Consider the following 23,142-nt stretch of genomic DNA (forward strand, 5'->3'; position numbering starts at 1 on the left):
ACCGCCAGGGTCATAATGAGGCCCTAAGTCTCTGACAGAAGGTCTGCCTCACCTAAGCATCATTGACTGTCTAGTGAGAGAAGGATGAGAAGCCAAAGAAGAATGCAAAGGAGGTGGGCATGTCAATTCTATGTACAGTGTGATACAAAGGTCACATTTATAATAAATTACTGATGTCCAGTACATTTAATATTATCTAATGTACATTAAACATATGGACAGTATAAACAATAACCTGAAATAAAACAGACAAAACACTACAGACAAATGTAAGATAGTAATGATAGAGTGGAACAGTAGTCTTACAGTGGGAACATTAATCTAGAAACAAGGTAATGAAGATTAATATATTGTAAATTTGCAGTGAACTAAGGGCCAGATTTACAATGTTTTGGTACAGGGCAGTGCTGCAAGCCTTCTTGCTGCGCTGCCCTGCATCAAAACGGAAGGGCAGGAATACCCCCTGTCAAAGAGATATGACACATTCCTGTCCTTATCCCCTACGCTGGTGCACACATTTCTGCTTGCTTGCTTGCTTGCATTGTGGGCATGATTGTTTTTTGTGCAGGAAGGGGCATCTTGCGTCACCAATGCGTCAAAAAAAGTGACGCATCTGCGGTACTTCGCTTGTAAATCTGGACATAAGGCTCCAGGATTAACACTCTATAAAATGTTCGTGAAACTCTAATGTTTGTAATGCTCTAATGTTTTAGAATCTCAGAGAGCATGTAGAGTTGGAGAAACAGCCAATGCGAAGCAGTACTGATGCCGAAAAAACAGGGTTTTCAAGCAACTAAATTTCACACGCACTAAGGGGTAGATTTATGATAAGTGGTGAAGTACCGAGTGCAGCGCCACTATTCTTGTGCGCCCTTAACGCCCCTGTAATGCCACCATGTGTGTGCCATATTTAAAATATGGCGCACCATGTCAGTAGTCAAGGGTACTAGCAGCAAGGCCCTCTTAAATGTGGTCCTAAATAAGAACTGTAGCAAAATGTTGGATTAGATTCTTCAAGCCAAAAACAGATACTCCGTATTTCTTCAAATGATAATTTCTTATAATTGTACAGGTTTGTGAACCTCTAAATAGTTCAAAGAAAACAAGCACAATGGCAATTACAGTTTCTTGGGTACCTGAGAGGAAATTGAGCAGTGTCTCGAGTGCAAGATGAAGCACCTGCAATTATCAGTTTTAGTTGAAGTGATACTTGTAGGAGGCTGGCCATCTATGTCGTGTACAAAGCTAGGCACACTGTGCAGGGGTTCCAGGCAACCACGCATTGGTTTACGGAGGTAAAACTAGGCCACCTGATGCTCTAATTTGTATGGTAGCTTGGCTGAGCAGTTAGGCGAACCCTGTAGAAGTGCAAAGCATTTGTTGTACTCACAGGATCAATAAATTGAGGCACACACACTCTAAAGAGTAAGAGTAACTCAAGACCAATTTACAAAAATACTTCAGATTTTTATAATTTTTTTAAGACCAAGATCATCAAAATTTAGAAAATATTATTTAAGTTGTGAATATTTTACATTTTAAACTAAGGAGCATATTAAATCACCCCAGGCACCTTCTTGCGCCACATTATCATTTTTTTTTTTATGCTAATGTGGCCCAATGAAGCCAAAATCACCATGTCAAATTTACAAAGTGGACTGTGCCACTTTGTAACCCTTTGCGTTACATTATTCCTGCACCAGGCGTAATGTATGCAAAGGGGGGTTTCCTCATGTGTGGGGGGCGAAAAAATGGCACAATAGAGATTTATTTGTGTTATTTTTTTCAGCACTTTTAATGCCTGCTCAGAGCAAGCATTAAAAAGAGGCACACCATTGTTTACAATGGGTCTCAATGGGCTTTGCAGGATTAGTGTCAACATTTTTTACACTAATTCTGCAAAGCTCTGAACTACCGTAAAATAAAATTGATGCTAGTGATCCTAACTACCACCTTGGTGCGCTGTATCTTAGATGCGGCACACACATGTGGTGTTAGGGTGGCGCTAAAGCGTGCAACCCCACTTTTCTGAAATCAGGCCTTTAATCTTTTTGTGCAAAATTACGCACGCTGGGAATCAATTAAGAAATACTTTGAAAACTCACAGTAAGTCAGGCAATGCATTTAGCAATGTCTACTTTTGCAGGTATGTCTAGGTCATCAATGGGTACCTTGGGCCAGCTGGAGAAATTTGGGCAACTCTCAGTTCCAGCAGGAACAGCTGCAGACATTTGTCACTTTGAGGGTTGCTTTACAGGTCGGCACTCTGGTGGGAGGTCTAGGTGGTTCCTAAAGACCCTTGACTGGGGCTTCCTCCTGGTCCTTTTTCAGTTCAAAATGGACTGTCCTTCTAGGTGAGCGACATGAGGTGAGCAGTACCTAAGGCTATTGCATGGTCTGGTCACTGGAGAGCGCAATGCCACCAAACTTGGCACACTGCTAGGTTTTGTCCTCAAGGTCCGACGGGCAAAGTTTGGTTCAGCTGCAGCATCTGCTTCCTTGGTCAGCAGTAGGTCAGTGAAGTGACCTTCAATGAGTCTTTGGTTCCTCAGAGTTTCAGAATGATGCCTTCACTCTGGAGGGAGGTCACTGGCGATTTTCAAAGAGTGGAGGCCCTCTGGGGGTTTGTAGAGTCTGTCTGATGTCCAAGCAACCCCTCAGCTGTGATTGTCGAGTCCTGGGTGCAGCAGTCAGGGTTTTCTTAGTGCAGCAGGACTTCAGTTCTCGAGTCTTGGGACTTCCTTGTTGCTGGTTTTCTTTTGTCCTTAGAATCTGATTACTTGGTCTAGGGATTCCCACTAAATACTGTATTTCGTGGCATTTAGGGGCACCTAGTAGTGACCAATGGGTCATCTACCTTAGGGTGACTATGGCCCTCATTCTGACCTTGGCGGTCGGCGGAGAGGCGGCGGTCGGACCGCGAACAGACCGGCGGTATTAAAAATGGCATTCTGACCGCGGCGGTCACCGCCGCGACCGACCGCCACTTCCCCACTCCGACAGCCACGGCGGTCATGACCGACGGGCTGGAGTCTGCGCACTCCGGTCCGGCGGTCGACCCAAGACCGCCAACGGTATCATGACCCTGCTTACCGCCGCGGTTTCTGGCGTTCGGGAACCGCCATGCGAACCATGGCGGTAGGCACTATCGGGGCCAGGGAATTCCTTCCCTGGCACTGATAGGGGTCTCCCCCACCCCCCACTGCACCCCCGAGTCCTCCCCCCACACCCTCCACCCCCCTCCCACCCCCCAGAGGTGGTACGAACCCCCTCCCCACCCCCACCCCGACATGCACATACACGCACCCCGACATGCACACACCCCCAACATGCACATATACACACCCCCTACACACACACATACACAACGGGGACACATACCCGCACACATACATGCCGACATGCGCACCAGCCGAACTACACACATTGCCCATAGGCACAGCAGCACTCCCCGCCCGCATGCACGCACTCACACACCCCCTCTACACACTCACACGCACACCCCCATGCACGCACACATCACACAACACCCCCCCACCCCCTCCCCTCACGGACGATCAACTTACCTTGTGCGTTGGTCCTCCGGGAGGTGACAGGAGCCATGGGGAGGTGACCGCCAACAGAAGACCGCCAACAGAAGACCGCCACACAGAAATGTGGGTCGTAATTCTGTGGGCGGTGTTCTGCTGGCGTGGCGGTGGAGGTTGACCAGTCTCCACTTTCCCGCCGACCGCCAGTGTGGCTGCTGGCGGTTTTCCGGCGGAACGCTCCCAGCGGTCAGAATGCGCACAGCGGCATACCGCCGCGGTCGGCGGTCTTCACCGCGGCGGTAACTCGGCGGTCTTGCGAAAAGACCGCCAAGGTCAGAATGACCCCCTATGTCTACTAAGTGGCCACTTCCTGTGGTCAGAGGTCACTTCCTATACCTCATTGGCTATTTCCCTTGCATGCAAGAAGGAGGAAAATAAAATGGAGAGGTAACCTCGCGTGCAACACCTTAGGGGTGCTGAAAGCCAGGACTGACCTCTCCTCCTGTTCTTTGTCTGGTTTCCCGTCGTTGCAGGCACCAAAAGTGAGGGTTTGCAATGGGGACGGCCATCTGCTGCTAACAGCAGGCCTGAGGGTCAAGATTCAAGGGTGCTATGCCCTTTGAAGCTCGCTGGCAAGGCAGTGCACATTCCTGAGGGATAGGGTGTTATCACTTCTGCCCAGGAAGGGCTTTGTTCTGAATCCCAGAGAGCAGGATCTCTCACCTCAGGGATTCAGACTCTCCCCTAGTGCCGGCAGGCTGGTTGTGACCAGCCAGCAACCATGCTAGGGTAGTTAGCTTTTGCAGGGGGCACCTCTAAGGGGACCCCTGGGTACATTTTGTAATAAATCCAATACAGTTACCAGCTTGGATTTATCATTCTGAGTTGTTTGTTACCAAACAACCCTGGGCTCACGGTAGCCACCATGTAGCTGTGAAACTCGTGTCAGTGTCCAGCACATGCATTAAAATGGCTGCTCTGTTCATTTACTATGTCCCAGGTTTGGCAAGGACACAGTAGGGGCATATTGCTCATGCATCTATGCCCACACAGACCATATAGTGAATCCTGTCTTAGGGCTGGAAGGCCTGCCAGAAGGGTGACTTACCTTTGGTGCATGCAGAGTATGGTGGACAGGGCACACAGGCTGTGTGCCATGCCGATTTTGCCTTTTATGATTGCATCTGAACACTCAGCCTGCAATGGCAGTGGAAGGTGCTTCTGGATGCATGGACCTAGAGGGTGGCACAACCTGTGCTACTGCCCTCAGGGGCCTTCTCTTAGTACCCCAAGACCTGGGTACTTAGGTACCATTTCCTAAGGACTTATAGTGACAGCTAAATGTGTTGCCAGTTATGCTATGGATCATAACAGCTTTAGGGAAAGAGATCTGGCCCAGGGAACCCAGTTAGGAGGGACCCTGGGCACTAACAACTTCGATCCAACATGAAATACCAGGTAAAATGTGGGGGCTAACCATGTCAAAAAGAGGCATTTTCTCACAATACTGGGGCAGATTAAAATTGTTTTATAGCCCTTATTATCATTGACATGTGCTGGAAAGTCATAAGTGGAGGAGCAGAAACGAATTATCAGTTCAAGTAAGCAAGATGCCATGCATATCTGCTTGATGAGTCCATAGGAGGGAGTGGTCAAAGAAACCAAGCAGAGTAATAAAGAGAAAACAACCATTGGCAAAACTAATAGGTCTCTGTTAGAAATGGGTTCTTTGATTGGCAGTCAGGTTACCCTCTATCCACGTATGGACCCTCACTTAGTCAGGGTAAAGGAAAATCACCTTCAATTAACCCCCGCTCACCCCCTTGGTAGCTTGGCACGAGCAGGCAGGCTTTACTTCAGAAAAAAGGTGTAAAGTGTTTGTACCAACACACACAGTGACCCAGTGAACTCACAACAAAGGTTAAGAAAAATAGGTAATATTTATCTTAACAAAAAGATAGAAATCTGACATACACAAGTCAAGTTATGAACTTTAAAATGAAAATAAAGCTGCAAGGGGGAGTGTGCATCAGAAGAGGCCAGTAATGCGTTGTTAATCCTCCGGTCGGGTCGGCATGCATCCTTTCTTCTCTCCCGCAAGAGAGCGATGCGTCAATCCGGACGGGCCCCTCGGTCCGGGCAGGCTTTGCATTGATTTTCCGTGCCCAGCGATGTTGCGTTGAAATCCTGTTGCATGGTGTCAGGAAACTGCGCTGCGTGGGGGCTTGCATTGTTAACTGCACCCCATGCTGGTGAAGCGCGTCATTTCTCCAGCTGCGTTGCATTGACCTCCCAGCCGCGATGCAGGTGGAATTTAAATTTTAACCGCGAGGCTGGCGGTGTGTCGTTTAGCAGCCGCGAAGCAGGTGGTGCATCAAAAGTTTCCCTGCACAGAGGTCTTTGCATGGATTTCTGTCCTTTTCCACCAGCTGCACCTTTCAAGGGCACAGAGACAGGTTAGGGCACCACTTGGCAGGCAGGCTCAGCTGCTGGAAGAGAAAAGTCTTTGTTGACCCTGAGACTTCAACAACAGGAGACACGGTCAGTTCAAGCCCTTGGAGATTTTTCACCAGTGAGAAGTCACACAAATGTCAGTCTTTGTCCTCTCTTAAGCAGAAGCAGTTACTGCAGGCCCACCGAGCAAAGCACAGTCACAGGCAAAGGGGCAGTACTCCTTTCCTGCTTCTCCAGCTCTTCTCCCGGGGAGAGGTTCCTCTTGGTTCCAGAAGTAATGTGATTTTCAGGGGTTATGGGTCCTCTTCTTATACAAATTCCTGCCTTTGAAGTAGGCCTACTTCAAAGAGAAGTCTCTGTTGTTTTCAAGATCCTTCCCTGCCTAGGCCAGGCCCCAGACACACACCAGGGGGTTGGAGACTGCAATGTGTGAGGGCAGGGACAGCACTTTCAGGTGTAAGCGACCATCCTATCCTCTCCTCAGCCCAGATGGCTCATCGGAAAAATGCTGGCTATAACCCAGTTTCCTTTGTGGTACTGTGTGCATGGTGTGTCATAGAGTGGAATGATGTAGAGTGTTGTGACTGTTGTTGAGGGAGCACAGTGAAAGGCATAGAGTTAAGTAGAGTTTTGTAGAGTGGAGTGGCATAGAGTATTGTGGAGTGGCATAGAGCAGAGTGGAGTGATGTTGAAGGTGTCGTATAGGGTGTTGAAGAGCTCAGTAACTTAGAGCACAATAGATTGTCATTGATTGAAGTGGCATAGAGTGGAGTAGTGCAGGAGAGTGGAATGTTAGAGACTGGAGTAGAGTGTTGTAGAGTCAAATGGCATAGATGAGAGTGAGTGGCATGGAGCAGCATAGAGTGAAGTGGATTGGCATAGAGTGAAGCAGTGGAGCAGCGTTGAGTAGTGTGTCATAGGCTAGAGTGGAGTAACATGTTATGGAGTGGTGTAGAGGGACTTGCATAGAGTGTCAGAGAGCAGAGTAGTGTTGTAGAGTGGCATAGAGTGGAGTGGCATGCAGTGGAGAAGAGTTTAATGGATTATAGTGTCATAGAGTGGAATATCATGGAATGTAGTGCCGTAGAGTGGAGTGTTGTAGATTGGAGTAGAGTGAAGTGGCGTAGAGTAGAGTGGTGCATAGTATATTACAGATGTGTAGAGTGCAGTAGCATAGAGTGGAGGAGAGTGGCATAGAATGCAGTGGCATAGAGTAGATTGTTCCAGAGTAGAGTAAAGTGGCATAGAGTCAAGTTGTTTCAGGGTAGAATGAAATGGCATAAAGTGAAGTGAAGTGAAGTAGTGCAGCATAGAGTGGAGTGGTGCAGGATAGAGTGCATAGGTGTAGAGTAGAGTGGCATAGAGTTGAGTAGTGTAGAGTGCATTGGATGTGGTGGTGCAGAATAGCTAAGAGTGGTGTAGAGTGAAGTGATGCAGAGTAGAGTGGTGGGGCGTGTAGTGCAGACTGCAGAGTAGATTGTTGTAGAGTGCATTGCCATAGAGTGCATTGGCAAAGAACAGAGTGGTGCAGAGTACAGTAGTGCAGTGTCAAAGAGTGCAGTGATGTATAATAGAGTGGGGTAGATTGCTCTGGCACACAGTAAAGTGATGCAGAGTAGAGTAAAGATGTGTAGAGTGAAGTGGTGTTGAGTGAGGTGTCATAGAGTGCAGTGGTGCACAGTAGAATACAGTGACATAGAGTGGATTAGAGTAGAGTGAAGTAGTGTAATGGCATAGAGTTCCCTGGTATAAAGTGCAGTAGAGGTTTGTAGCACAGAGTGGTGCAGAGTAGAGTGCAGCGGCATACAGTGGAGTGGCACAGAGTGGAGTGGTACAGAGCAGAGTGGCGTAGAACTCAGTTGAAGAGAGCACAGTGTTGCAGAATAGAGTTTCATAGAGTACAGTGATATAGAGTGGAGTGCATTGATGTAGATTGGTGCAGAGCAAAGTGACTTGGAGTGACATGGTGTAGAGTAGAGTGACATAGAGAACAAAGGTGGAGAGTAGAGTATGGTGGCACAGTGCAGTGGTGTAAAGTAGATTGCCATAGAGTGCAGTGGCATGGAGTGTTTTGGTTTTGAGGAAGGTAGTGTAGAGTGCAGCAGCAAAGAGTGCAGCAGCAAAGAATCGAGTGGATAGAGTGCAGTAGGGTAGAGTGTACCAGAGCGGTTCAGGTAGATTGTAGTGGAGTATAGTGGAGTGGCGTAGAGTGGAATGGTGCATAGTGGATTAGAGTGGCATAGAGTGCAGTGGCATTGAGTAGATTGTTTCAGAGTAGAATGAAGTTGTATAGAATGAAGTGGCAAAGAGTAGAGTGTCATAGAGTACAGTGTTGTGGAGTGCAAACTAGATTGGAGTAGCTTACAGTGGATTGGCTTAGAGGACAATGGTGAAGAGTGCAGTGGTGTGTAGTAGAGCAGTGTGGGGTATATAGCATTGTCATAGGGTAGAGTGGTTTAGAGTAGAAAAGCATTGAGTGAAGTCCCGTCGAGTGGAGTGTTGCAGAGAAGAGTGCAGTGACGTATTGTGGAGTGGCGTAGTGTGGAGTGGTGCAGTGTGGAGTGGCTTGTAGTGACATAGGCCCTCATTCTGACCTTGGCGGGCGGCGGAGGCCGCCCGCCAAAGTCCCGCCGTCAGGTTACCGTTCCGCGGTCGAAAGACCGCGGCGGTAATTCTGACTTTCCCGCTGGCGGGCGGTCGCCTTCAGGCCGCCCGCCAGCCCAGCGGGAAAGAGGCTTCCACGATGAAGCCGGCTCGGAATCGAGCCGGCGGAGTGGAAGCTGTGCGACGGGTGCAGCTGCACTCGTCGCGTATTTCACTGTCTGCGCAGCAGACAGTGAAATACATTTAGGGGCCCTCTTACGGGGGCCCCTGCAATGCCCATGCCAGTGGCATGGGCACTGCAGGGGCCCCCAGGGGCCCCGCGACCCCCCCTACCGCCATCCGGATCCCGGCGGTCGGACCGCCGGGATCTGGATGGCGGTAGGGGGGGTCGGAATCCCCTCGGCGGCGCAGCAAGCTGCGCCGCCTTGGAGGATTCTATGGGGCGGCGGTACACTGGCGGGAGCCCGCCAGTGTTGCCGGTCCGACCGCGGCTTTACCACCGCGGTCGGAATCCCCATTGGAGCACCGCCGGCCTGTCGGCGGTGCTCCCGCGGTCCTCCGCCCTGGCGGTCTTTGACCGCCAGGGTCAGAATGACCGCCATAGTGTTGAGTGGTGCAGAGTAGACTGCAGTGGCATGGAGTGGTGCAAATTAGAGTAGAGTGGGGTAAATTTGTGTATGCATGGTGGGGTATAGCACTGCCTTTACAGAAAACACATCTTTTAATTGTAATAACCATTACATTTGAACAAACATATAGGCGGTCATTCTGACCCTGGCGGTCAAAGACCGCCAGGGCGGAGGACCGCGGGAGCACCGCCGACAGGCCGGAGGTGCTCCAATGGGGATTCCGACCGCGGCGGTAAAACCGCGGTCGGACCGGCAACACTGGCGGGCTCCCGCCAGTGTACCGCCGCCCCATAGAATCCTCCAAGGCGGCGCAGCTTGCTGCGCCGCCGAGGGGATTCCGACCCCCCCTACCGCCATCCACCGCCGGGATCCGGATGGCGGTAGGGGGGGTCGCGGGGCCCCTGGGGGCCCCTGCAGTGCCCATGCCACTGGCATGGGCATTGCAGGGGCCCCCGTAAGAGGGCCCCTAAATGTATTTCACTGTCTGCTGCGCAGACAGTGAAATACGCGACGGGTGCAACTGCACCCGTCGCACAGCTTCCACTCCGCCGGCTCGATTCCGAGCCGGCTTCATCGTGGAAGCCTCTTTCCTGCTGGGCTGGCGGGCGGCCTGAAGGCGACCGCCCGCCAGCCCAGCGGGAAAGTCAGAATTACCGCCGCGGTCTTTCGACCGCGGAACGGTAACCTGACGGCGGGACTTTGGCGGGCGGCCTCCGCCGCCCGCCAAGGTCAGAATGAGGGCCATAGTTTTACTAGTATAAAAGTATACAGCACATAAACGATAATGTGTAGAAATGTCATCACTTAGTGTATTTATTTGTTTTGATCATATTAAAGTATCTGTTTCCACTTTGGAATTACAAAAAATGTGCTTCATTTGCTCTTTCCATAATCTGAAATATCTGCACAGTTCATTTACAGACATTCAAATCTTGCTTTGTACAGCACACCCTGAGTAGCCTGCGAGTTTCTCACATAAAACCTCCCACTTTGAAGTTAGAGAAATAAAGTAAACCCCAAGCTCCCTGTAGGACATATCCTGACAGTTGGTCTCTGTCTGAATGCACAGTAAATGTGATAAGATACAATCAAGATTTAAAGGCTTTTTAGCAGATGGTGGTGGAAGAATACAGCTTTGGCAAGGGAAGGGACAAACTAAAGCTGGACATCCTAAAACAAAGCCAGCAAATAGCAAGCAAGTTACAAGCCACAAAGCCAATTGTAAGCAGTCGAAAGAATTTATTTCCAGGGAAGCTTTCCAAATGTCCCCAAGATGTTCATAACAAACTAGACATTTCGACCTAAAATGACTAAGGGCTAGATCTACAAGAAAGTGTTGCATCCACCTACCGACACATTGGTTGTGCCATATTTACAACAAGGTGCACCGTGGTGCTCGTTTCCACAATAGCATCATAATTTATGAAGGGTCGGTAATGTCGCCACTTTACTCTCTCGCGTAGTAACATTTAGCTCAAAGTGGGAGGTATTTTTTTTTAATTGTCTGGCTGCTCTCTTGCTCACTGACTCCCCTTACTGTGCCACTTACTCTGAATTACCTACTGCGAAACCTTGCATTGATTCTTCCCGCATTTTATCTTTGTTTTAATGCCATCACTACATCCGTTATCGCTCTAAATTGAATTATCGTCCATTCTCCCTTCAGTTGCGTAGCAGATTTTGAACTTGTTTTAACAAAACAGCGTTGCCATTATTTCTTGTAAAGTGCTACGTTTTTTGTTTTCGCTCTGTGCTGATTTATGTACCCAAGGAAAATAAGGGCGAGAAATTGTGAACTAGCTGAGAAAAAAAGTCTCGTCCTGAATGTAATTGTTATCAGTACTAAAGCGGATTAAAATCTGTGATCTGCTTTAAAGTAGTCGACTTCGAAAGCTGCATGGTGATGGAGGAAATAAATGTCACCAAGGCAAGGGTTAAACATTGGCTACATACTAATAAACTTTAACCACAGACTTGACAGATAAGTGTGCAGGCCAGGCAAACAACTAGAACTTATAAGTGAAACACCAGACATGACCTGGTGGCATAGATTAATAAAAATGCACACTTACCATTTCTATATCTGAGACTGGGCCAAAGCTTGTCACATAAATATCCGTTTTAACTTCTGTAGCTGAGCCTGCAGAAAAGTCAGATAAATGCGGCACATTAAACATATGGAGGAGATTAACATGCATTAATCTACAACACATATACTGGTAAATATCCGTTAGAGGAACTGGGACATCTTTAAAATCAGGCATGATCAGTAGTTCTAGTGCTTCCCAGTTATTTAGGGTTCTATTCGCAGAAAGGAGGACTAACGTGCTATAGTAGCTTCACTACAGATATTTGCACATTTCCACTGTAAATCCATAATGTAATGTTGTATCTATCATCTGGATAGGGTTACTATATTAATCGAAATTTAGGGAAATAGGAGAAAGTTACACTAACAGCACACATGTCTACCTTTACCACAGTTCTCTAAACAGGGTCACATATTGTAGGCAGCAGCGGCTCTCCTTTAAGGGCTCTATGGCTACGCCCTCCTTGTTTTCTGGACAATTTTCATTTGTATACACTAGACGCAAAACTAACTCCATATTTATACTTTGGCGTTAGACGCGTCTAGCGCCAAAGTCCATGGAGTTAGCGTCATTTTTTAGCGTGGACATCTACTTTGCGTTAATTATATGCAAGGTAGGCGTTCCCGTCTAAAAAATCGACTCCGAGGCATGTGCGTCGGATTTATACTCCCGGGCAAAATTCACGCCCGGGAGTGGGCAGGTCAAAATAAATGACGTACGGCCGCTTTTGCGCCGTTTTTTAGCGCCTGCAAAAGGCAGGCGTTAAGGGACCTGTGGGCTCTGAAGGAGCCCAGAGGTGCCCTCCCATGCCCCCAGGGACACCCCCTGTCACCCTTGCCCACCCCAGGAGGACACCCAAGGCTGGAGGGACCCATCCCAAGGACATTAAGGTAAGTTTTTATTTTTAATTTTTTTGTGGCATAGGGGGGCCTGGTTTGTGCCCCCCTACATGCCACTATGCCCAATGACCATGCCCAGGGGACAGAAGTCCCCTGGGCATGGCCATTGGGCAAGGGGGCATGACTCCTGTCTTTGCTAAGACAGGAGTCATTTCTATGGGGGTTGGGAGTCGTAAAAAATGGCGCAAATCGGGTTGAGGCGAAAAAATTGCCTCAACCTGACTTGCCCCATTTCTTGACGCCCAAGCCCCATATCCCCCTACGCCGACGCTGCCTGGTGTACGTCGTTTTTTTTAACGCACACCAGACGGCGCCGGCGGCTAACACCGGCTAACGTCATTCAATAAATACGGCGCCTGCATGGGGCTTCAGAATGGCGTTAGCCGGCGCTATTTTTTTTTACGCAAAACTGCGTTGGCGCAGTTTTGCGTCAAAAAGTATAAATATGGGCCTAAGAGTGAATAATCATCTATTATTCAGCCTTGCTACAATAAATGCCGTCCAGGAGCTTCCTGTGGCAGCTTGTTGTAACACTGTCTGATGGCTGGCACAGGTGCACAACAGTGCCTCCACCAGCCATCAGAGAGACTATCCAGGGCTGCTGACACCCCGGCCCTGGCCTCAGGCCCCTGGCACGCCTCCCCATCAGTGATGTTTAAAACGTCACAGATAAAGGTAGCAATGGGCGCTCAAGGCTGAAGCCCTGCAATTCCTATGGCTATATGCCAATCAGCCAGTAACGAAGTGGCGAAAGGGTGGGGTGAAACAGCAGCCACTGAAACCTCGAGTCTGCCACTGCGCAGGTTTGAAGGTTCAGTTTTGCCCTTGTCCTGTTAGGAGGAGGAGGTGGCGCCTTGCATATTTACGTAACAGGAGAAATTACCATTCTAGAGGTGAGTGACCAGGTGTCACTGAGCCGCAATGCTATCTTTCTGCATTTTAGCTGATGCACCCATCACACTCTCCAAAATATCGTCCACACCTGCACCTCTTTTCTTCCTTTGTGCTGTAAAGAATTCCTTTTTGCCCCACCAGCATCCTTTCTTCATCTCTCAGCAGCACGGAGGCCATGAGCAAGGCCAGCTATGGGGGGGGGGGGGGGCATGCAGCTGCACTGGACGCTATCCTCGAAATGGGGCACTGACCTCAGGGGGCGCTGGGTTTAGCAATAACTTAGGATTTAAAAACACATGCTTCAGAAATCTTTGTGTGTCCAACTTTCAGGATGCAAAACAAATATCAAGATAACTCTTATGGTTAATGTTCCTGTTAGAGAGATAGAGATCTGAGTTTTGTATAGTGGCAGTTTTGACTCACCATAAAGTAGCGTAGAGGGTTAATATGCCTGCTGCAAAGAACAGATCTGTATTTTATGTGGATAGATGAGCAGATAAAACCAGCCAGGATGGATGAGTGAAAGGGTGAATTTATGGATAGGTGAATAGATGGCTAGATGGATGAATGAGTGAGTGAAAGGATGGATGGCTGAGTGAATGGGTAAATGGATGGATGTATGGGGCGCAGGGTGGATGGATGGGTGTAAGGATGGATGGCTGGGTGAAAGCTGAATAGATGGATGATTCAAAGGGAGAATGATGATAGATGGAGCAAAAGGATGATGGATGAATGTGTTGATGAAAGGGGGTTAATACGTGAAAGGATGGCTGATCGAGTGGATAGATTAGTTTGATGTAGGGGTGTCCCTGGACCAGAGGCAGCTCTCCTTTATGGGCTTCACAGCTATACAACACTCTCCTTGTTTTGTAGTGTATTTTTATTGTATCAAGAGTGAATAATTATTCACTCATGGTATAATAAAAATAGAATGCAGACCCCCTTTGGATGCAGCAACACACTAAGGCAGCTAGTGACATTGTTTGATTGCTGACACAGGTGAATTAAGGCATCTGGGCCATTCCAGTACTGTGAGCATGTCTGTGATTATGTGTGTGAGTTAAATTCAGAGAGAGTCAGTAAAGGAGTGAGTCTGAGTGAGTGAGAATGAGTAACAGTGAGGATGAGTATGTGTGAGAATGAATGTGAGTGAGGGAAAATGACAGTGAGTGTAATTGAGAGTTACTGTGCGTGAGACTGAGTTACAGTAAGGCTGAGTAATTCAGAAAGTGTGAGAATGAGTGAGACTAAGTGAGATAGAATGGGTCAGAATTGAATGAGTGAGACTGAAGAAATTAGTAAAGCAGAGTGAGACTGAGTGAGTGAAAGTGAGACAATAATCTTAGGGGTTATTTACAAAAGGCTTGCACCACCGGAGCTTCACTTTTCTAAATGATCCAATGGTGCGGGCCTCTCAATCATATCTATGAGGGGTCGCAAAGCCACGCTGCTCAGCTTTGCATGACCTCATAGATATGGAGTGAGGCCGGGCAGCTCAAAGCACTGTGTTGCCTTACTCTACATCAAGGAGGCATACCCTGGGCACTGCAGCGGGTGTTCCTATGCAACACCCATGGATTTTCAAACTCCCCCAGATTTACAAAGTCATGTAACCCTGGGGCAGTGCCAAAACCTTATGCCTCTCCAGAGCAGGCGTAACAAGGCGAAATGTTTTTATTTCTCCTCGCATTTTTTCCTCTTTCAATGTGTGCTGCTACACACATAGAGTGAGGAAAACACCTCCATGGATTGTTTTTGCACAGGAGGGTGTCCCTTCCTGCACAAAAACAATCTTGCCAACAACACAGACGCCATGCACTATGGTGCAAGGGTGTCTGCTTTGGCACTAAGCACCAAATTGTGCGCCGGCACTAGCTGAAAGGACAGGAGTGCACCATATCTCATAGATAGGGTGCATTTTCCTGCCCTTTGGGCTCTACACCAAATCTATGTAAATGAGGTCCTTAGTGCAAGAAAGTGTGAGAGGGCACATCAAGAGGAAGCTTATTGGAATTTGATTCAAGGATTATGCCCCACCACCTTTAAAGGTCACCAGCTGCCACTGGTTGTAGGAGACCAAATGTTAGCAATTGTACTGAAAACCATTTCCCAAAATATACTTTCTAATGGTTTTGGGACAGTTTATGCATGGCATGTGCCACAATTTTCTTGCAGCCCCAATCGCAGAGACTACTTAGCGATATCTGGATCACTTTAAAAATGCTTACTATAATCCACAGCACAAGGTACTCTGACAACTTCAGGTGGTTAGTCCCCATCACACTCCTCCTTCAAGGCTCCTTACATTTCTGGAGTAGGTTGTTCCTGAATACAGAACCTATCCTATTGAAGCTGCTGTGCATCCTGGGATTAGACATAATGACATAAATATACATAGGCATAGGAACACAGCCAATCAAAATACCACAAATGAAATGCACTAGCAACACTGGGCACCCAAAATACACTCAATATAAGGCCTCTGTTCATTGACTGATTGCAAACTTTCTTGCACATGGAATCCCAGTGATTGTGATCCTCCTGCCAAAACAATACTTCATACTACCTTGTTCGCGATCACTAACAGATCTTAAACCCTAGGCAAATTTCATGAACTAAAAAATACGTAGTCTGCAGGGAAAGATATAAGGGATCAAGTACACCCTGCCATACATTGTACGGATATTGCAAGTCACAGAGGAGTTTCATAACCATAAAGGGCAGCAAGACTGAGGCCACGTTCCTTTACAAGGTTAGGGAACTCTAAGGTGATTTGCAATATCCTTATCATGTATGCCAGTGGATACTTTAGCCCACATAATAAATGGTCACATTCTGACCTTTTTCACAAAATACTTAAATCCTTACTGCTTATCTCTTTCATGCGAATGAGATAGCATGTTTGCAAACACGAGGAATGAAAATTAAACCCCTAGTGCAAAATTAAACACTTCAAAAGTTAGGGGTGGGTGATAAATTCCGCTCTGCCAGCGTAGTTCGTAGAGTTTTGGCCACTCCGCATTATGCATGAAAGTAAGGTGCAGTTCTTGCCTCATTCTACTGCATGGCAGAGTTTGCATTGGGAAAGCTGCATCTCAAGTAGAAAATCTACTTGAGTGGTCACAAAACCAACTCGAGTATCTGCACCCTCCGGCATGCCAAGTGGTGTTGTTCGCACTGATTTCTCAGCACAGAACAAACATCTGGTGCTAAAAATCAGTGCAGGCAGCAAGACATACCAATTTCCGTCTACTTGCGGAACTCCGTGGAATCCTGCATAGATTTTATGTAATACCGGAGAATTCCACAGAGTGAAGCTCCAGGAGTTCCACCCACCCGTATCAAAAATCTGTTAGATAGTTGCTGCAAACAGGCATGAGAAAAAGTTCAATACAAGTCAGTTAAAAAAAAAGCTGCAGTAGCTCTGGATGTGCGGAAACATGCAGAAAGATTAGAGGGGGTTATTCTAACTTTGGAGGAGTGTTAATTCGTCCCAAAAGTGACGGTAAAGTGACGGATATACCACCAGCCGTATTACGAGTTCCATAGGATATAATGAACTCGTAATACGGCTGGTGGTAAATCCGTCACTTTTCCGTCACTTTTGGGACGGATTAACACCTCCTCCAAAGTTAGAATAACCCCCTCTGTCTTTTCTCTAACTACATAAGAGGTGCAACATATAAACATGCTCTTTCTGCTTGCCCTTGTAATCTTAAAAAATAGAGCAGAAGAATGAATTGCAACATTCTGTTTTAATTGCTAAAATGCTGCTTTAATTATGCTCCATGACCTGACTTGCCTTTCACCTTGACTGCTGTTTCTGGCAGCAGGCACTTTGACCTCAGAACTTGACTGTAATAACGTATAATTTCAAGTTCTGTCGTTTTTTCATTATAATTGGTGTCTAGGTGTGCCAGAAATCATTGATTATAAAGATGTTTAAGACTAGCCAATATACAGTGATTATAGAATCCTGTGTATCATAAGAAGATACACTAGAAGCTAAAGTGTTGATGTTCACAATAAGGAGTTACTTGTCTGTGCAACCGTCTTTGTCTCCCTGTTTTGGGTTAGGTCTATTCAGTATATTTGAATTTGTACATCATTACCCAAAGGTGCGAGTGACACCAGGTCTTGGTGCTGATCTTGGTACTGAAATGGTTGAAGTATGTATACAGGGCATGACCCACGCTCAGAAAGAGCACGCAATAGAACACAGCAGGTCCTCTTTGAACTTCTAGATGGTACTCATGAGCAGGACAGTCGGGTACTGGACCTCTGCACATCGATGCAGTGTCACGGTCCTCCACTGTGGATTAGAGAATATTCTTCTGACACCCAAGTCGCGAAGATTTGTAGTGATACTCTGCTCAACACACACCATGTTGGAAGGCAGTTAGAAGGTACAAGGAAATAGCAGGGTAGGGGGTGCCTAAAAGGTGAAAAAGCAAAAACAGATACAGAGAGGGAAAGAATGTACTCATCAAGCAGAGCCAACGCTCACCTCACCTGCACTTGTAGTCTGGACTCAGGCACCCATCCATCTACCAATAGAAATGCCCATTTGGTGCTCTCTGTGCATGTCGATGTGCTTTTTAAGTCACTGTTGGGCACCATGGTGAGCACCAGGCAAGCAGACCATCAGGGCGGCATCATGTTTAGGCTAACCCTTGCAGAAATAGTATGCACCTTCTTGTTCATGAAGAAAAGCAGCACGATCCAATCAGATCCAATCGGATTAGTGTCAATGGTGATCTCTTCCTTGCAAAAGGGGGCTTCAGCTGATATGCTCAGTCATTGGCAGTTGGTCACAGCCACCTGACAGGCAGTTCAAATACACTTTCAGTGTACGAAAAGCCAAATAGTGAAGTTGATTTCATGGTTTCACTCTTGTAAGATGCTGTCTAATTGAGCATGCTTGTTTTGCTCCCCAAAGTCCGTGATGCTGAAGTGATGCCGTGCAAGTATATTGTCCCTGAGCTTGTTCTGGCAGAAACCCTTGTGCTTTCCCTTCAGAAAAACCCTAGGGACAAATGAACTGTATGGGAAAAAATAAGCAGCATCTGGGTTGTCTCTGGTGTTTTGCTGTCGAGTGTAGGAAGGCTGTGTGTTACTTTCAACTAAGGGAATCCCTAATAACAAGTTCAACCCAGGAGATCATGATCTGACCCCAGGCTACATAATTTCTGCTGCTGGTAACCGTTGATCTAGATGAAATATAATGATTTTGAAGAATCCTCCTCATTAAGGAACAGATAAATGTCAAGGACCTGAATGTACCATAATCATATGACTTAACTTACTCCCTTGGCTCATAAAAAACATTTGTTGCAGAAACAGCAGCAAGAACCACTAAGGCTTTTTGTCTAATGCGATTTCTAGATTCTCTGCATGAGGCATTCATGATTGACAGTAGTCATCGCTGCAAGGAACCTAATGACAGGATTATGGAGGTTCTGAGTGCAAGTGCAAGATCAGAATCAGACTCTGCAGTATACGGACTATGTATAACTCAGGGAAGCTGACTCAAATAATATCTGAGATGCACATGCTGGGGTGGCAGCAAAAGTAGGAGGACCTTATCTGGCAGGATAAAAACTACTGCAGGAGAGACAGAACTGTACTTGAGAAAGGAAAATGGCCAACATCATAAAGACTAGCCATCCTCCGGAGAAAGGGGACATAGAAATGCCTAAGTGAGTGGAAGCCGATCAACAGCAGACTGATGACAGCCAGGTTAAATGGCAGACACATCAACACCACTGTTATCCAGTGCTACGCTCTAACGTGTGACACAGGTTATCCAGTGCTACGCTCCAACATGTGATGCAGGGACATGTTCTACTAACAGATGCAATCTGAGCTTGAAGCTATACCAAACCATGACCTGAAGATTGTGATGGGAGACTTGATTGTTAACGTGGCAAACCAAAACACGAAGCATGAGAGAGCCATGGGAAAAGAAGGCTGTGTAACAGTGAATGACAATGGTGAAAGACTGTTAGAATTTTGCAGCACAAATGATCTGATCATAGGAGGGACTCTCTTCCCCCACCATGATATTTGCCAACTTGGTGCTCACCCAATGGCAGAGACAGAAATCAGATTGACTACCTCATGATAAGCCTCCCTTGAAGACATTCACTACAAGATTTCAGAGTGAGGAGGGCAGTGGATATCAGCTGTGTTCACCTTCTAGTAACCACTCTTCTGAAGCTGAAGCTCAAAAAAACTGAACACAAAACATCAAGATGACAGCAGTTCGATGTGGAAAATTTACAGGACTCCAAGACTGAGAAGGTATTAATCTTACAAATCAAAAACAGGCTTCAGCTCCTGGCAGACATGGAGGATCAGTCTGGTCAATTTGCGGACATAGTTAACAAGAAATTGGAACAGGCCTCTTCATTATGTGTAAAGAGCTGTGAAACATGCCTGGGTACCAAGACAAGGAAGAGGAAAGAATAGATAAGACAAGACACATGGCAAGTTTTTGAAGACAGGAAGGCAGCAAAAAAAAAATCATGGAGGCCAAATCTGAGAGGCTGCAGGAGAAGTACAAGCAACAGTACATAGAAGCAAACAGAGCAGGCAAAGAATGGCAAGACCAGACAAGTTGGTGTATATGGATAACCTTGTCATTCACGAATTCAAGAAACAGGTGTGGGAAGGTCTTCAAAATCACAAAGATTGTCAGTGGTAAATCTTGTGCAACATATAACCCTCTAGCATGGACAAGAGAGGCAGGCTACTTACTACAGGGAAAGAGCAGTAAGCATGTTGGGCGTAGCAGTGGAAAGATGTTTTAAACAGACCAGTACCAACAGACAAACGGAGAATCCAAGAAGCAGAGGCAGAATTGGATATGAACACCATCCACCACAGAAAGAAAGACTCATTGCTATCCTATCTCTGAAAAATGGGAAGGCTCCTGGCCAAGGCAACCTGAATGCAGAAATGTTCAAGGCAGACTCAGAAACATCAACCAGGATCCTCCAACCACTGATTACATACATTAGGGAGAAAAAGAAAGTGTCAGATGACTGAAATCAAAGCATCATTGTCAATATTTCCAAGACGGGAGCATGAGCCAATTTTAACAACTGGCATGGAAATCACCCTTCTGTCAGTCCTGAGAAAAATATCCTGACATAAATCATTATATAGTGCATTTCTGATGTCTTGGACAAGAAGTTAAGAGTTCTGCAAAGGCAGAGGCTGTGTTGATCAGATCCTCACTCTACACAACATCATAGAGCAGTGCACAGAGTGTCAGGGACAAATATGCATCAGTTTCCTTGTTCTTGAGAACGCCTTTTACAGTGTCCACAGTGGCAGCCTACGGCATATACTGAGAGCCTATGGCATATCACAGTAAATAGTTTTCCTCATAAAAATCTTCTAAGATAATTTTGCCTGCATGGTGGGAGATAGTGTGTATAGCTTCGAAGTCAAGACCGGATTGAGACAGAAATGTGTAATGTCAGTGTTGCTCTTCAACCTTCTCATCAACTGAATGATGCGATGCACAGCTGAGAACCAAGTCAGAGGGACCAGATGGACCTTATTCTCTACACTGGAGGACATTGACTATGAGAATGAACCAACATGGGTGCAGAACAGAAAGCTCTGCACATCAGAAGGATGGTTCACTCTCCTTGTCCTTGGATGCTAAAGGAGAAAAGCAATCACCGAACTTTTGTGCACTCAATTGATTCTGAAGTGTAAATCAATGCTAACCTGCATGCTCTGGTGGAAGTTTGTTCATAATTATTCTTCACATCATGCATCAATGTCCTTTGCAGATCAGGATGAAACAGATCATCAGTGTGATAATGCCAGGGGCACAGCAGCTGAAGCTACCTATTAATGGGCTCATTGCACTTATTGCTGCTATTATTATTATTATTATCATTATTATTATTATTATTATTATTATTATTAATATTATTATAATTACTACTGCTAATAGTAAAGTAGTAGCAGTGTTATAATTATTAGTCTAAGTAGTTGTAGTAATAACGTCAGTGCCACTGCCATCACTACAACTACTAGTATTAACCACTTCCACTAATAGTAATACTAAAACTGCAGCTGTTACTGTTTTGAAATTTTGAAAGTAGAGTCCAAGTCACAGAAATACTGGATCAATAAGCAAGTACTTTGGGTACTAATAACATAATAAATTGCCGCTCAGCCAAGGCACAAGTCTACTATGTGTGTAGTTTCTGTTGATGTGTTTTGGAAAAGTGACCGTTTCATTTACAACAGGACAAAGAGTGTAATACTACTGCTGGGTAGAGAGTAGAAAGGATATGTCCATTCACATTTACAACCTACAACTTGGACCTGCGCATGTCAGTAAGTGAAACACATGTAGGTTTTCTAGCATAATTCACAATGAAACGTGAGCAGTTCATTAAAAACACTGATGTGCTTACTCCTTGTATGTTCCCAGGGTCAGACTGTCCTATAGGGCAATCAGGCTGTGGCAGAAGAGCTGGTCTGACAGGACAGTGTGTGAGACATTTCCTTAGCTGTTATTGGGCCTGCTGTGTAGTCTGCTGGGCCAGATCTGACTGGTGAGTTCCCTGATATTAACACAAACATTGCCCATATCAAGCACAAAGACTTGCACTCTTCCCTTCCTTACAAAACACCTATACAGTGTGCCTTTACAAGTTCAAAACTGCCCCAGTTTCCAAATGTAGCCCACGGTTTAGCTATGTGATTCGCTAATAGAGGTCACTTTTAGTTGGGTCCTCGGCCTATTATTTGTTCCATTCACAACCTGTGTGTAACTCCATTTCAAATCCCTCACAGAAAGGGATTTTGAAGAAAAGTTAGCATGGCCACAGCCACCCGACTGCAGTGCAATGCTACACTTTCTCCAGTCCTGAATGTTTCACCTACAAATCTTTGATTTCAGGTGTGTTAGTCTAACTACTTCACTTGAAGCAAAACAAAACTATAGCGCTCAGAAAGCAGTAGGCTATGACACAAAACTCCAGAATTGGAAAGTGTCCATAGTGATTCGGAGAGAAATGGTCACTCTGGCGGAGGCGCCAGATTCTGACTACAGCCATAGACCTTTGGTGTACAATTACACGAGAGCTCTTCGATGTCTTCCTAATGACTAGGTAAAGCAGCATACCTGTCAAAAGAGACCTTATCAGCACTATACGGATGTACTAGACGTAACTGCAAAGACAAAGGCCAACAGGGGGACAGAAGAAAGGCATGATAAAGACGGAAGCAGATATACAATTAAGGAGGCAATTTATGTAGGTCTCGCAGCTGAGGAATTTTCTGAGCACGTTACTTTTATAATATGAACTGCATTTTGCCATATCGAGCAACAGCAAGCCAAAAGTGAATTGGTTATCAAATAATTACCTGTAAGATATACAGTGAAAACGTGAACTCTGTAATGCATTTTGTTGAACGTATTTTAAACTGAATATACAGGATTTAAAGTGGTTGAAAGTTCCAACTTGCATATTTAAAATTCACACGTGTAATGGATTTCGAAGATTGAATAGCTGAAACCAAGGTGATAGGAAGGAGGTGGGCAGATGTGATACTGATTCAACGCTTCTGTGTATTTAATGAATTCTGTCGCTCAAATGTGTAGAAATCAGACATATGAAACTAAGAAATATTTCAATTGAATGCATTTGATATGCTATTTACTGGCAAAAGCTGCAAAAGCATTTACTTCCTTCTATGATGAGGCTTTTTGTGACAGTTTGTCAAAATGGTTGCATGTGTCTTACATCTGAAAAGGATGTTGTGCTGCCTTGAAAGCTATACCTCTCTTCTGTTTTAGTCGATCACATTTTAGGTGTTGTCTAATACTTTCATGTTTAATTCAAAAACAATATAAACAATTTAAGGCTTAGCTAGGGGTTGCAAAATTGGGATTTCTCATTCAAAATAACGCCCAATTTAGCAAATGTACATGTCTTGTATTTCGTGCGAAAAGTATACATGAGGCCAGATATTGAATTCGTCTGTCATAGAAATGTCTGCCAGGAGA

At 46.0% G+C, this 23,142-nt stretch overlaps 1 protein-coding gene across 1 annotated transcript in view; it reads right to left on the minus strand.

Moving 5' to 3' along the window:
- LOC138245633 (gamma-aminobutyric acid receptor subunit alpha-6-like) overlaps positions 1–23,142 on the minus strand; it is a 288,378-nt gene that overhangs the window by 261,512 nt on the left and 3,724 nt on the right. The window contains exon 3 of the mRNA XM_069199369.1: positions 11,290–11,357. Within this exon, the coding sequence (XP_069055470.1) occupies positions 11,290–11,357 (68 nt within the window). The remainder of the gene's footprint in view (positions 1–11,289; positions 11,358–23,142) is intronic.

The sequence above is a fragment of the Pleurodeles waltl genome, chromosome 7 (genome assembly GCF_031143425.1).
Source record: "Pleurodeles waltl isolate 20211129_DDA chromosome 7, aPleWal1.hap1.20221129, whole genome shotgun sequence".
Classification (NCBI taxonomy): domain Eukaryota; kingdom Metazoa; phylum Chordata; class Amphibia; order Caudata; family Salamandridae; genus Pleurodeles; species Pleurodeles waltl.